This window comes from Myotis yumanensis, unplaced genomic scaffold (genome assembly GCF_028538775.1).
Source record: "Myotis yumanensis isolate MYYU_CA2020_CCGP unplaced genomic scaffold, mMyoYum1.0.hap1 SCAF_12, whole genome shotgun sequence".
In the NCBI taxonomy this organism is placed as follows: domain Eukaryota; kingdom Metazoa; phylum Chordata; class Mammalia; order Chiroptera; family Vespertilionidae; genus Myotis; species Myotis yumanensis.
Window position 1 is genome coordinate 60985856 of NW_027223763.1, and position 14617 is coordinate 61000472.

Below are 14617 nucleotides of genomic sequence, written 5' to 3' on the forward strand. Positions count from 1 at the left end.
TTCTCCAGTAGTTAGTTCTTCTAACTGCAGCCTTGTTTTCATAAAAGAATAGGTGCGAGGCATGGATAGGGAGCCTGGTTTGAGGAGCTGACAGCTTTGTTTTTAGATTGGTGGCACATTAAGAGGTCCGGAATCAGTCACCTGAGTTGGCATAATCCAGTAATGTTTATGGAGAGCCCTTATGTGAACGGCTGCGTGGCACTATAAATCAGCAGAGTGTAATCGAGTGACAAGAGCTCTACGTTCCTCTAGGGGGGATTGCGGATGGCAGAAACGGAGGAGAGGTGAGCCTGAGGAGCACATTCCCCTCGAGAGAGCGGTGATTACCCGAGTCCGGCATGAACTTGCCACGCTGCTTTAGAGCCTCTTTGCCACATGTTGGTTAGCAATATCACCCAGCCTTGGAGAGGCAACTGACGCGCTGTGTTTGAAAGCATAGAAAGGATATGAGAAGCTTAGAGGTGTTCCCTGCTTGTGCTGTAGGATTCATTTAAAATGGAAGTAATATGAAACCATTGGAAGCTTTCTGGGCATGAAACTAATCTGTTCTTAATGGTATGAAGGACTCCGCTAGTAAACATTTGGGGTTTAAGTATTTCTCGCTTCTTTTTGTCTTAAGAGCTAACTTGAGTTGTAGTAAAACCAAATATGCGGTCATTCGAGTCTGTGCTGAGTTGCCCAGGTGATTCTGGTTCACGGTGAGTACAAGATGGAATGCCAGCCACCCTTTAACATGCATTCCCGTCACCTGGGCCTTGTTGGTTCCTGTGACTCCTGGAGGGGCTCTGGAGGGGGGGCCTTCTCTTGGTTGAACCTGGGCATCAGTGGTTCTCAAACTTCTGTGCATAAGAATCATCTAGGGAGCCTGTTAAAAGTACAGCTTCTCAAGACCACTTGCCAGAGATTCTCGTTCATCCAGTAGGTTCGGTGTGAGATTCAGCATCGGTATATTTGTCTGGCTGGTCAGTGGTACGGATATAGGTTGCTTGTGGATCACACTTGAGAAGTGCTGCTTGAGCTCCTGGGAGCTTAATGGTACCACATAGGAGCTGCCAGGAACCCTTTGGGGTAGACTAGGAAGTAGTGCTTGAGGGTTTGTGTCCCCTTGCTTCTGTTTCTTGTTTGGGAGGCAAAAAGTCTGTAATGTTCCTAAGCCCAACGGACAATAGAGAGGCCAAGAGCAGAATCAAATACTTTTTCTAAAGGAAAAGCAATCCAGTGAGAGCAAGCCAAGTGCAGACACAAGTGAGAGAGTGTTAAGCGATTTAAATCCCATTGCTCTGTTCAATGAAATACTGCCATGGCCTTAACACAGCAGGGTTCTTCCTGGTCAGGTGGATGGTTGCAGGAGCAGGAGGTGAAGAGCCCTCAGCACCTTCCTGGAAACCACCACTGGTTTTTAGTGTTTACAGTGCAGAAGCAGCTCATCCTCAGAGTGTTTGATATGTGTGTCTGGGACATGCCTGCAAACCTGCATTTTAATAAGAGATTTGGATGTACAGGCGGTCTACTGACCATCCTTTAGATACACTAGATCAGCGTGTGTGTAGCTAATGAAGTTCATGTTGCCTAAGTGGACCCTTCTTTAGTTTTGTGGCTTAAACAAGATTACATGGGGGATATTTAAGTAGGATTGCGACCTCCAGAGCCTTTTAGGATGAGGGTAACTGGAAGAACATACAGTACATTTGACTACTGTGGTTACATGAGGAGCATATGCCAAACATAAAATCCTAGGCCCATGAGTCTCAACCTGTAGCACATCCAAGCCCTCTGACAGATGCTGGGCTCTTCCTGGAATGACCGAGTGTCAGCGTTGGTAATTTTTCAGAGCTTCCCAGGTGGTTTCTGATGCACTGGGAGGGTTGAGAACTGCTGCCCAGTTTTTGCAGTGAGGAAATGGGGGTTCATCCTTGCCAGACCATTGGATCTTTCAGGATTAATAACATTCTATATGAAATCTCCTGACTTGTAAATGTTGGGAAACAATTTAGATTTTTAACAGTACAGGGTAGGCCCGGCCAGTGTTGCTCAGTGGTAGGGTCTCAACCTATGAACCAGGAGGTCAAGGTTCAATTCTTAGGGAACATGCCTGCATTACAGGCTCCATCCCCAGTGCGGGGCTTGCAGAAGGTAGCCAGTCAGTGATGCTCTCTCATCATTAATGTTTCTCTCTCTCCCTTCCTCTCTGAAATCAATAAAAATATTTTTTAAAAAAATACAGGGTAGGCAGACAAAACATATCTGCTCACAGGCAGTAAGTTTGTGACCTCTGGTTTAGGTACTTGACTGTTTTTAAAAATTTTAGAAGCCTTTTCTAGCTGTGAACAATTTTTATACTCATTACTTATTTAAAATTTCTTCTAAGACATCCTTTAGTTCAGGCTTATTTTCCTTCTTCCACTTCTGTTTGGGCTGAATTTTGTTGGCTAGCCTGAGCTCCACTTTCCTGTAACACGTGTGCATTTAACTAAGCCATTAAGCGCTCGTGAATATTGACCAGCAGGACGTGCAGCAGAGAACTGATATGCGGCTGCTGTTTGGTTGCAAGGAAGAAGAACTAAACTAAATTTTTATTATTTACAAATTATTAGAGGCTCATTTTCTCATTTGCTTTGTAATGTGCTATTTTTCACCCTGAAATTTTATCATGTGCTTCTGCTTTTTATTTTTCCTCTGCATATTCATATTATGGCAGTCTCCTTAAGATCTTGCTTCCCTCAGCTGAAGTGAGGAAATAGCTGTGAATTCATGAGCAGTAACTGCTTGTTCCAGAATTTGTGCATCTTTCGGATGTGCCAGACAGTGGCTGACATGCACAAATACCAAATGTTATTTGTGGAAAGGGTTTGGTCTGATCCACATCAAGCTGTGCTTCTGAAATAAGGGAATATTAAATGTTGTTGGCAGATAGAATGCTCTGAAATGGGTGATTAGGCCAATAGTAATGGATAGTTATACCCTGAGTAAACTAAAGTTATGCACTTGATATGTGTATTTGTTCATCCCTTTGTGCAAGACTGTGTAGTTTATTTAAATGGAGAGTTGATTTTAAGAACTTAAAGATGTGTTTCCTAAAGGCTAAGGTACTTTGTAATTCATATTGATTTTTTTCCACTTATCTCTTAAGGCAAATGCACTTATCCCTCAGGGTGAAAAGAGAAAAACAAGAGAAAGTCCCAAGATAAATACACAGAGCACTAAAACCAATTTGTGATTGTTGATATCAAAACATAGCCCAGTTTAATTCTGATAAGTAGCTTTTTCTTATTAAACTTTTTTGGCATTGTTTCTTCCATCCATTTGGAAAGACCTTTATCTATTTTGAGTCTGCCATGCAAAGAGCACAGGAAGAGTATTTCGGTTATAGGGAAAAGCATGTGCTTAGATGCTGCTGGGTGGACAGCTGGGTGCAGTAGAGTTAACCGGAGGCAGAGTGGCTGGAACTTAGTGTTCAAGGGAGGGAGAGGCCTAGCTAGAGGCTCTGGAGAGGTGGGTGTGGCCTAGAATATAATAAGACCATGGCAAAGATTTTGGGTTTTATTTAAAGAGTAGTGGGGGTGGGAGGGCGGGGGGGTGAGAGTAATGGAAATTCACTGAAGATTTTTCTTTTTAGCTTATTTTAAAATAATAGTCTGAAGGTATTGAAAAGTTGCAAGAACAGAGCAAAATACTCATATACCATTTGCCCAGATTCATCAGTTCCTTTCACACTTTGCCACATCTGCTTTAACATTCTTTCTATATAAGTAAATACACACACACACACACACACACACACACACCCTCCCTCCTCTCCCACCCCCACAAACATGCCCTGGCTGGGTGGCTTAGTTGATTGGAGCATCGTCCTGTAGACCAAAACGTGTGGGTTCAATTCCCAGTCAGGGCATATTCCTAGATTGTGTCCCTGGCTGGGGCACATACAGGAGGCAACCAATCAATGTTTCTCTCTCACATCGATGCTTCTCTTTCTCTCCCTCTTCCCCCTTCATCTCTCTCTAAAATCTATAAACATATCCTTGGGTGAGGATTAAAGAAAAAACAAACTCAGAATATTTGGGAGTAAATTGCATATACTGTATTCAATAGTATGTGTTTCCTAAGAACAAAGTTATTCTCCTATATTACCAGAGTACAGTTATCAAACTGAGAAAATGTAATGTTGATACAATGCTTCAGAATATGGTCTATATGCCAACTTTGTTCTTTGTCCTTCTATACCCCCTTTTTCTAGTGTATAGGATCTAGTGTAGGATCACAGGTTGCCTTTAGTTGTCATATCTTTTTAGTTGTTTTTTTTAAAACTCTCCATCTGAGGATATGTCTATTGATTTTACTTTTTTTTTTAGGGAGGGACAATGTGAGAAGGGGAATGTGATAGGGGGAGGGAGGGGAAGATAGGTGGGAGCGAGGGGGAGATGGAGATGTGATGTGAGAGAGGGACATTGACCCATTGCCTGCTGCATGCGTTCCAGGGATCAAACCTGCAACCTAGGTATATTCCCTGACCAGGAATCGAATGACCTTTCAACAAATTGCACCACCCTCCAGGTCTCTATTTAATCTTTTAAAATCTAGAACTGTTTTTCATCCTCTTTTGTGACATTGACAATTGTGAATACCATAGAAGTGATGCTTCTCAGGATATTACATCTGCAGGCACTGAGGTCCTCACTGGTTAAACAACAGTGAGATTTTCCCTAGAAAATCTCGCCTTCACTGGTGATTTTAATTGCGATCACCCATTCAAGGTGATATCTGGTTCCTCTATTGTATAGTTACCTTTCTCCTCTTGTAACTAATAACTAATCTGTGAGGCACTTTGAGACCATGCAAATATCCTGGTTCTCATTAAGCTCACAAGCCCCCCCACCAATCTTCTCTGTGATGATTTCAATATGATGATTTCCCAACTCCACCAGTCCCTTCACAATTAATGGTGACAGTGGAGATAGAGACAAATTTTAGGAGTAGAAATGATAGGGATCCCTGGAAATCCACTTAACGAGTAGATTCTAAAGCTCTACCTCTGTAGATTCTCATTTACAAATCTCGGGCGGGAGCCAGTGTATCTAGAATTTGTATATTTTTAAAAAGTTCCAAGGGATTCTGATGTAGAATTAGACTTGGGAATCACTGGACAAATCATTCATATACCAGTTAATGCCATGATATTTTATAATTACACTAGAGGCCCAGTACACGAAATCCCGTGGGACCCCAGACCTGCCCTGCAGCGAGACTCATCAACGTACCTCCTGGTGACCAGTAGTTTGGTCGTTATGGCCACTGGCCTTTTATAATATAGAGTAGAAAAACACCCTTAACTTTCTTTCCTTCCACGTCTTCATCTTTAAAATGAACATAATTAAGCTCTCAACACAGATATTGAGGTAATAAATGAGATTCTGATTTGAATTTATTTTCTTTATAAGGGAAATCCAAGTTATGATTATGTATACTTCACATGGTGCATATGATTTTTTTTAAAATCAAGAAGTTAACTAAATTTAAAACAGTATGTGTCTAAGTTAGAAATATTCTTTAATGTCTTTTTTTATTGAGAGATAATTTAATATACCATAAAAGTCATCCTTTGAAAGTGTTCAGTTGAACGGTTTTTATTATATCCACAAAGTTGTTTAACTATTATTGCTCTCTGATTCCAGAATATTTCCACTCCCCCCACCCCCCCCAAAGATGCACCATGCCCATTATCAGTCAATCATTCCCACTATTGCATATGCTCAGCCCCTAGAAAACATTACTTTTATCTGTGGGTTTGTCTGTTCTGGACATTTCATATAAATAGAATCATATAATATGTGGCCTTTAATGACTGGCTTCTTCCACTTAGCATAATCTTCAAGGGTTATCTGTGTTGTAGCATGATTAGTACTTCATTCTTTTTTATGGCTAAAATTACATTGCACGGACTACCACATTTTATTTATTCTGCAATATTTTTGCATGTCTACCAATGAATTTTTAGTGTTTTGCCTTTTACATTTATTTCTGAAGGCAAACTACTTTTTATAAGTTACTGAAAAGAGACCTCTTCGTCTTTAAGAATAGTTATTGTTTTTCATTTCTATGCAGATTTCCTTATTACATTTACTATCTTAATGAGGTTGCTTAGAGTCTTGCAGCTCTAAAATATCGACTATCACAGTGGTTCTCAACCTTGGCTGCACATTAGAATCACCTGGGAATCTTGTTAAAATCCTGATTTCTGGGCCTCATCGTTAGTAACAAAGAAACAGAATTTCTGGAGGATGAGGCCCAGAAATCAAGATTTTAACAAGATTCCTAGATGATTCTAATGTGCAGCCAAGGTTGAGAACCACTGGACTATCAGCTATTATCGTATGGTTTTGTTGTCAAGGTAAGCATTTTGCTTTTTCGGGCAGTGATAATTTCAATAATTGAACATATTATCTAAAGGGATCCCCCTGAGATGTAGATGTTTGGTTTTATTTAGCATAAAGTAAGCATGACACCATCATTCAATCATTTGTACTATGTAATCAAGCTTCCATAAGGGATTAGAGCCAGTAGAATACATTAATATATTTTGCTGAAATTACAGAAACTTTAATACTTAAGGTGCCATGGTCTCTGGGTGGAACACATTGTATATAACTTACTATTTTTTTAAGGGGAAATGATGCTTGCTTTATAGTTTTTTTGGAAGTGTTTGTTTAACAAGTGAACTGCAGCAGTTACCTTAGATATGCTTAGTTTAACAGATACATTTTTTGGAGGTGGGTCAGGACCTTCCTTGATAATCTCACAAAACTTTGATATTTTTCCCTAGAAAATGTACATGCATGTATGTACAAGTGGGGAAGTATAGCAGTAATACTTTCCAAGGGCCATCTGCCTCTTTGCAGTTTGATTCTTTCTTTTGAACGGCATATTTTGCTTATGTTTTTATTTACTCTTTTCTTTTCTCTTTCCCACCCTGGGGAGTTGTTGTTCACAGTTTATGATTCTAATTATCTGGGGTATATACCTGGGATTTAGAATCAGACCTAAAGAATAAGCTGCACACATTGTACAATCTTCTAGTTAGTAATTGCCACTAGAAAACACTTTATAAGTTCTTCTAAATGTGGATTTTTAATTTAAAATTAGTATGGTAATTTGCTGATAAATGTCTTTAAGACCATAAGATGTTATAATGTTTGCCTTATTAGCCTATTTATCTTATCTCTAGTTTATTTTTATTTTTGGCAATCGTGGCATATAATTTAATAATACAATCTTTGGATCCCTAACTCAATGTTTGTATGTTTCTCTCCAGCCATCACCTGCATCTAAAATAGTGCTACACTTGTGACACTAGCAGACACCTTTGCATTAAATCCCTGCCTCTATACAGATGATGTAGCACAGAATTTCACACTTGAAGCCTATATAATTTTATTAACCAATGTCACTGCAATAAATTTTATTTAAACAAATCCCTGCCTCTCAAAATAGGGATCCCATAAAAGATGGTGTGAAGGCGGAATCATTGTAATAAGAAGTATATATATTTTCAAAGAAACGTTATAGTCTCCTTATTTGCCTTATCAGTCAAAAATAATTTGTCAAATGTCAAAATAATTTTTGCTCCAAGTCTTCCTTTTTCTGGGAGCTTGTGTGAACAGGACAAAATGCTTTCATCCTAAAACACTATAGGATATATAACGAATCACAATTATTATTTAATTTTCTTTTTTATAGTAATATTCATTTTGGAATTTTCACCATAATTTTTAGTATTCATTTTTAAACTTAAAATGTGCAGAGCTTTTTTTTTAAAAAAAAATAATCCTTCTTGGCTCCTAACTAGTGCTTTCAAATAAAAATTCATAGCAGGTAGAGAAATGCTTTTAAAATGCATGTTTGATGTAGTAAGTGCTGCGCTCTGCTCCTGAAAGCGCCAGGTCACAGCTGCGTACATGACAATGCCCGTGACTGCAGGCATTGCTTCCTCACACAGAAAAGGCGATCCCTGTCTGTTGTGGAATTTATGATGTAAATCAAATCCTGGTTTTCCTCCATTCAGAGACGGAGCAGAAAGGTTGAGGTGACCTAAAGGTTACAAATAACTTTTTGATTTGCCTACCAAAAGACTAACTTTTTTTTTTTTTTTACTCCTCTTTCCTGTTAGGATGGATGTACTTACGCTTGGAAAGATGAATCTAGTTACATGCCTTAGTATACCATTGCCTCTGTGCTGGTCTAGTGGAACCAGGAATTGATCCTTCCTCCCCACACTCCATTCTGTTAAGATGCACGTATTAATATGTGTCGTTAAAAATATTTTGAAGTATCAGGTACCAAATTCTGCCTGCTTCTTGTGCTTTTTCCCTCTGAGCTCCTGGACTATGAAACTGATCCAGTCAAAGAGTTTAAAAAGATTATTTGGAGGAAGTGTGTGTGTGTGTGTGACATTTATTCTAGATGTGCCTTTGGCACTGAAAGGGAAACATAAAAAACATAAGACATAGATCCAGCTTTCAAGCTGCCTATGCTCTAGTTTAAGATACAAACCTACCTGCATGACAATATAACAGTACCCCATTTGTGGAGTATTCTGTGTGCTAGGTACTATGGTAAGTACTTTATTTCAAATAGCAATTAAAATATTTACAAATTATGAAATTTGTAAATTTCATAATTTACAGGGAAGTGCCGGAGAACGTACAACACATCGGTTGCTCTATGGTAGGAAAAAACCCACAACAATGCACAGTGAGGGAGAGATTAGAGGCACTAAAGGCCAATGAAGGGTGACCTGGTTGCCTGGTTTGTATTGATTTTGATCTTTAGAAACAATGTCTTTCTCTTCTAAGAAGAAAGCAGAATCTGTTGGATGTCTCAAGAGTTAGAAAAATCTGATTTAAAAATTTCTGTGGGCTCATTCTGGACACAGCACTTCTCTCTGAAATAAAAAATATAAGATGATGAGATAAAAATAGGAGACCTCTTTTTTGAGGTCTCAGATTTTAATAGACATTGTTCTTAGAGCCATTTAAGCTTGGCATCGAATTATTAATAGCTGAGAGCCATCGTCACTCACTGCTTCTGCTTTTACAGGGTTGGTTCACCTCTAGTTCTGAGCTGTGTGAAGGTTAGGGCTTTAATGGGTGGCTTGGGTTATATAACTTATAGCAGCAGAAGGTACTTAGTCTGATTTCCTCATTTTACAGATAAAGAAACTGCCCCAAGGAAGGTTAATTCTCTTGCCTGACATCACACAATTTGTTGCAGAGCCAGAATGTAAATTTGGAGATTGACTCTTAATTCAATGCTTTCCCTCTATTATTTCTCCTCACCTCTCCACTTCTAGTTTTTTTTTTTTTTTTCCTTTCAGAGATATGGGAGTGGCAGTACAACAGTAAATACTTTTGATGATACTATGTAGGCACTGCTTACATAAAGAACAATGATGCTGACAGTGCCCTACATTTGTGTTTGTTTTTCAAAACTTGTAAAACAGTGGCAGACAATAAGCTATATAAGTGATGAGGTTGATTGTATGGTCAACCCATCTATCATTTTGAATGAAGTATTGTAGTCAACTTACTCTATAACTTGAATAGCAGGTTTGGGGATAATTGAAGTTTTAAGGCATAACCCAGGTTTTGTTTTGGTGTTCTTTTGTACCACATTATTTCTTTTGTGATCAACCTTGCTTCTAATAATGAGCAAAGTTGACTTGTTTAAATTGTGGATCCTTCATGTACCTTGACCTTTCTCAGTTATATGTTCTTGAAAGAAGTAGAATGGCTAACAAGCACTGAGTGAGAGGAAGAAAGAAAACTCTTGAATAATCCATAAATTTCATAATCAGTCCTTGAATACATCAAGAGTGAACTATACTTAGCCTTCTGACATTTTAAATGCTTAAATTACAATATTTTAAATAGGAAAATAACTATTTTCTGTCATATCCAAATTAGTATGTACATTATTTAATGCTGCTTTATTTATTTTGGAAACTGATTCTATATTTTGTGGAGGCATAATTGTACAGTTTTCCATTTTAATTTCTCTTACCTACTGTTAATATTTGATGACTATATTTTTATAAGAAACTTAGAATTTTGAGCATAATTGATTGATTGCTTTTGGTTCAGTGCGAAGAAGGGTGCCGATGAAATCATAGTTTTTTGTTTTTTTTCAATGACTCAGGCTGGTACGATGTTCTAATCGGCTCTGTGCCTCTCATAGTGCTTGTCATTTTGCCTAGTGGAGTGGCTCTTACCCAGGGGCAGTTTTGCCCCCCTGATGACATTTGGTATGTCTGGGGACATTTTGATCATCATGACCAGGGTGAATGCTGTTAGCATCCAGAGGGGAGAGGCCAGGAATGCTGCTAAACATAGAGTTTATTCGACAACCCCCATAACAGAGAATTGTCTGACCCACATGTCAGCACTGCCAAGATTGAGAAACCCTTACATATGGCAGGTGCACGATAAAATAAACTGAATTAGAAAATGCATCCATCCTATTACTTAAGCATAAAGCCTCATATATTTCATATGTATATTTACATACTAGTTTCTTTGCTTCATTATGCTTAACATATTAAAACGAAGTTTTTGCAATTATGATTAATTTAGGTTTGTTGTACCCCATTGAAATAGTGTAATATTAGTAATCAAATGTTAACAGGAAGATTCATTGTTCTTCGTTTGGACTTCACTTCTCCCTTAAGGTTTTTGTTTTCTTGGAATCAATATTGTATGTTTCCTACCATATTCCCACTTAGATCTGACATAATCATTTCTGTGAAAAAGTTAATTATCCAGATTTCTAAATTAATAATTAATCTGACAATCCTTATCCTGCTATATTCTATTTAATCTTATCTTTAGAGTTTAAGTCTGAGATACTAAGAAGAATTTGCAGAATTCAGCAGCTAGCAAAGCTGGACTCCAGCTTCAAGCAGCAAAGCTAGAGTTGCTAGATGGTGGTTCTCACGATCCCAGTGAAGTAGAAGCTGAGTTACAGCCGAGTTTTCTGCCATGTGTGCATCGTTTCTAATCCGACTTTAAAGCTACGTGTCTCTTATTTCTGTTGACCTGATTTAATTTGGACAAAACTGTTAAAAAGAAGATAGATCCTTAACATTTTTAGGGGTTGAGGAGTGGGAAGGGGTAACGAATGACTTGGAAGAGTATTATTAAAAGCACTTCAGTGCTTTATAAATCACCCAAAAACTATGTGGTGACTTGTTGGATTTTCTTTTTAAATAGCTATAAATGTCCCCACTAACAGGAGGATTAGTGGTGATTATATCTGATGCTTGTCAGAAGGAAAAGCCATAGATAAAATAATTGCAGTTGCTGTTCTGATCTTTTTACTGATGTTTACTTGAACATGACCTATTGAACTCTTAATCTAAGAAGTTTGGTCAATGATACCTACCTGAGACGCTTTTAGGATTTGTTACATTTGTTACTTAATATCTGTGACAACCATAGTAGAAGCAAGTTCTAGGTAGGCTTAACTGCCAAAGAGTTTGGAATTTGGAAAAGTGATTTTTATATGATTGGAGTTTTGGCATAAAAAAATTGCTTGGAGTGATCCCTTATAATGGCAGTAATCTGATCAGTCAGAAATAGCCTGTGCTTTAGCAAAACACGCAGCCAGCCAGAGAAGTTAATGCGTGATAGATTAGGTGAGGTTGAGGAGAAAAGAAGGAGATGGTGTTGTAATTCCCAGAAACTGTGTAGTAGTGTCAGAGAGGTGTTTAAGAGGAGTGTTTCAATGTGATGGAAGCGACATACTTTCCTGTTGAAGAGAGAAAACAAAAATCAGAAAACTTTCTAACTCCTAACAACCTCCCTCTTCTGTGGTGCTTCACTTGCAGTGGTTATCAACCCTGGCAACACATGAGAATTGCTAGAAGAGTTTTTAACAACGACTGATGCCCGGGCTCCACTCCTGGCAACCTCAGTATAATTGAGACCTAGACTGTGGTATTTTTTAAAGAGCTCCACAGATGAATCTGACTTGCAGACCAGGGTTAAGAACCACTGCCTCATGGCAGTGCATCAGAACCGTCTGGAGGGCTGTTAGGTCTGGGCTGGAGCTGAGAACTTCTTTACATTTCTGATAAGTTCCCAGGTGATACTGATATTGCTGGTAAGGTGATCGCACATTCTTACATCATTTTGGTAACTAGTCTGCTTGTTCTTTCTTTTCTTTTTTTTTTTAAGATGGATACTTCTGTATTTTTGAATTTATAATGAGCTTTTACATTTTTTGTTGTTAATCCTCACTGAGGACATTTTTTCATTGAATTTTAGAGTGGAAGGGAGGGAGGGAGAGAGAGAAACATTAATGTGAGAAAGGCACATCAATTGGTTGCCTCCTACACACACCTTAACTGGGCTGGAGATCAAACCTGCAGCCTAGGTCTGTGCCCTTGACCAGGAATCAAACCCAAGATCCTTTGGTGCTTGGGCCGATGCTCTAATCACTGAGAACACTGGCCAGGACAGCATTTACATTTTATTTAAAACAAATTTTTGGAAGAAGCCACATCCATAATAACTAAAATGTTGTATAATGCTTCATAGTTAAAAAAATATAATGAATTTACAGTTTCTAGTAGACTTTTTGAACTATTTAAAATAACTTACTTGTGCTTCTTTTTTTCTTAAGAGTACTTTAGCCCTACCCAGTTTGGCTCAGTGGATAGAGTGTCGGCCTGCGGACTGAAGGGTCCCAGGTTCGATTCCAGTCAAGGGCATGTACCTTGGTTGCAGGCGCATCCCCAGTAGGGGGTGTGCAGGAGGCAGCTGATCGATGTTTCTCTCTCATCGATGTTTCTAACTCCCTATCCCTCTCTCTTCCTCTCTGTAAAAAATCAATAAAATGTATATTATAAAAATACTTTAGATTTCAGATTTTATGATATACATGTTTATATATACATGTTTACATTTATATTTCTAGGTATCTTCATGCACATAGCCCAATAAAAAAGATTCATCTTCATTCGAGAGAAATTTCCAGCATTTTCAGTTTAAACAGTTTGTTGTTTGAGATGGGAGAAATATTTTCTTCTTCCTCTTCTTAAATATGCTGGGGGAACGCAGAGCCATGCCCTGAGAGGAATGGTGAGGGGAGTGGGAATGAAGGAGAGACAGTGCTTAGGAGTCAGGACAATGTTAGAGAAAAATGGAACCTTTCAGGTTTGGAAAGAGCAGCAGGAGGGGAGGCATGACTTTCAGGAGTGAAGGCATCAGGGATGGAGAGGAGACAGCTGCTGGGTCAGGAGCTTGGTCGGCCAGAGAGCTGTTAAGTAGCAGAGAGTCTGTTCTCAGTTTCGGGTCTCTCAGACTCTCTGGGTTTATTCTCTTTTCTGCAAAACAGCTTAAAGGGAAAAAAAAAAATGTCAGTTCTAATGAACCAACTCTGCAACAATGCAGCAAATGAGAGTTTGTGGCAATTATGAATTCTGCAAAAAATCTCTAGATGGCATTGGCTTTTTTCCCCTGCTATATTTGGATATTGAGTCCTGAAATGACAGTTTCCAATGTGACTTCCTGTGTTTTTCAGAAATCATCCTCAGCCTTTGATCACTGTGCTCGAGCACAGACCTGATTGCTGGCCCGTGCTTTTGCAGCAGCTGACAGCTTTTTTCCAGCAATGCCCTGAAAGGTAATGTGAAGTGAAATAGCGAGGGCGACGGAGTGGGGTATGCTAATTTTAGAACTTGGCTTTTTCTTTTTTAAGCTGCTTTGACTACAGTGTCTTCTCCTGAAGAAAAGTCTTTGAGCATATGTAGTTTAATATTTTCTTTTTAAGAGTAAAACAAAAACCTACCGTATTTCTTGATTGTTCAAATTTTAAATATGAGAGCAGCTATTATTAAAGAAGTTAAGCATTGGTTATTTAGGAAAGTTGACTAGAGATATTCAGTAAACTACTACGATTTTTAAATTTTTTTAATGATAAATCATTTTTTAAATGTTTTTTATTGATTTCATAGCAGAAGGGAGAGGGAGAGAGAGGTAGAAGCATCAATGATGAGAGAGAATCATTGATCAGCTGCCTCCTGCATGCCCCCCACTGTGATCGAGCCCTGACTGGGAATCGACCTGGTTCATAGATTGGCACTCTATCACTGAGCCACACCGGCTAGGCTAATGATAAATCATTTTAATAGTTGTGTTAAACAATTAATATAAAGCAAAATAACATAACTACTTTTTCCTAGCGATAATATAAAATAGGGCATAAAGCTTTGATATGCCATACATAATACATTTAAAAGATATAACATATATGTATTATTATATATATATTATATATATATATATATATATTTTACAGGGTGTCCCGCAAAATGTATACACATTTTAACAGCTGATAGCTCACTTTTGAAAATGAAATGTATTTTAGTAAACACTGCCTTTATAATTACTCAAAGTATGTATATACATTTTTGGGGGGACACCATATATATATTTTAATCCTCACATAAGGAATGCTTTTATTGATTTTTAGAGAGAGAGAAAGGGAGTGAGGAGCGGGAGAGAGAGAAACATTGATGTGAGAGTGAAACATTGATCAGTTGCCTCTCACATGTGCCCCAACC

The 14617-nt window shown here is 38.3% G+C and overlaps 1 protein-coding gene across 3 annotated transcripts in view; it reads left to right on the top strand.

Annotated features, from left to right (window-relative positions):
• The window catches only part of FOCAD (focadhesin), a 279727-nt gene that overhangs the window by 57028 nt on the left and 208082 nt on the right, over positions 1 to 14617 (top strand). For all 3 annotated transcript variants that reach the window (XM_070431752.1, XM_070431754.1, XM_070431753.1), the window contains one exon: positions 13576 to 13677. In XM_070431752.1, coding sequence (XP_070287853.1) covers positions 13576 to 13677 — 102 coding nt within the window. The remainder of the gene's footprint in view (positions 1 to 13575; positions 13678 to 14617) is intronic.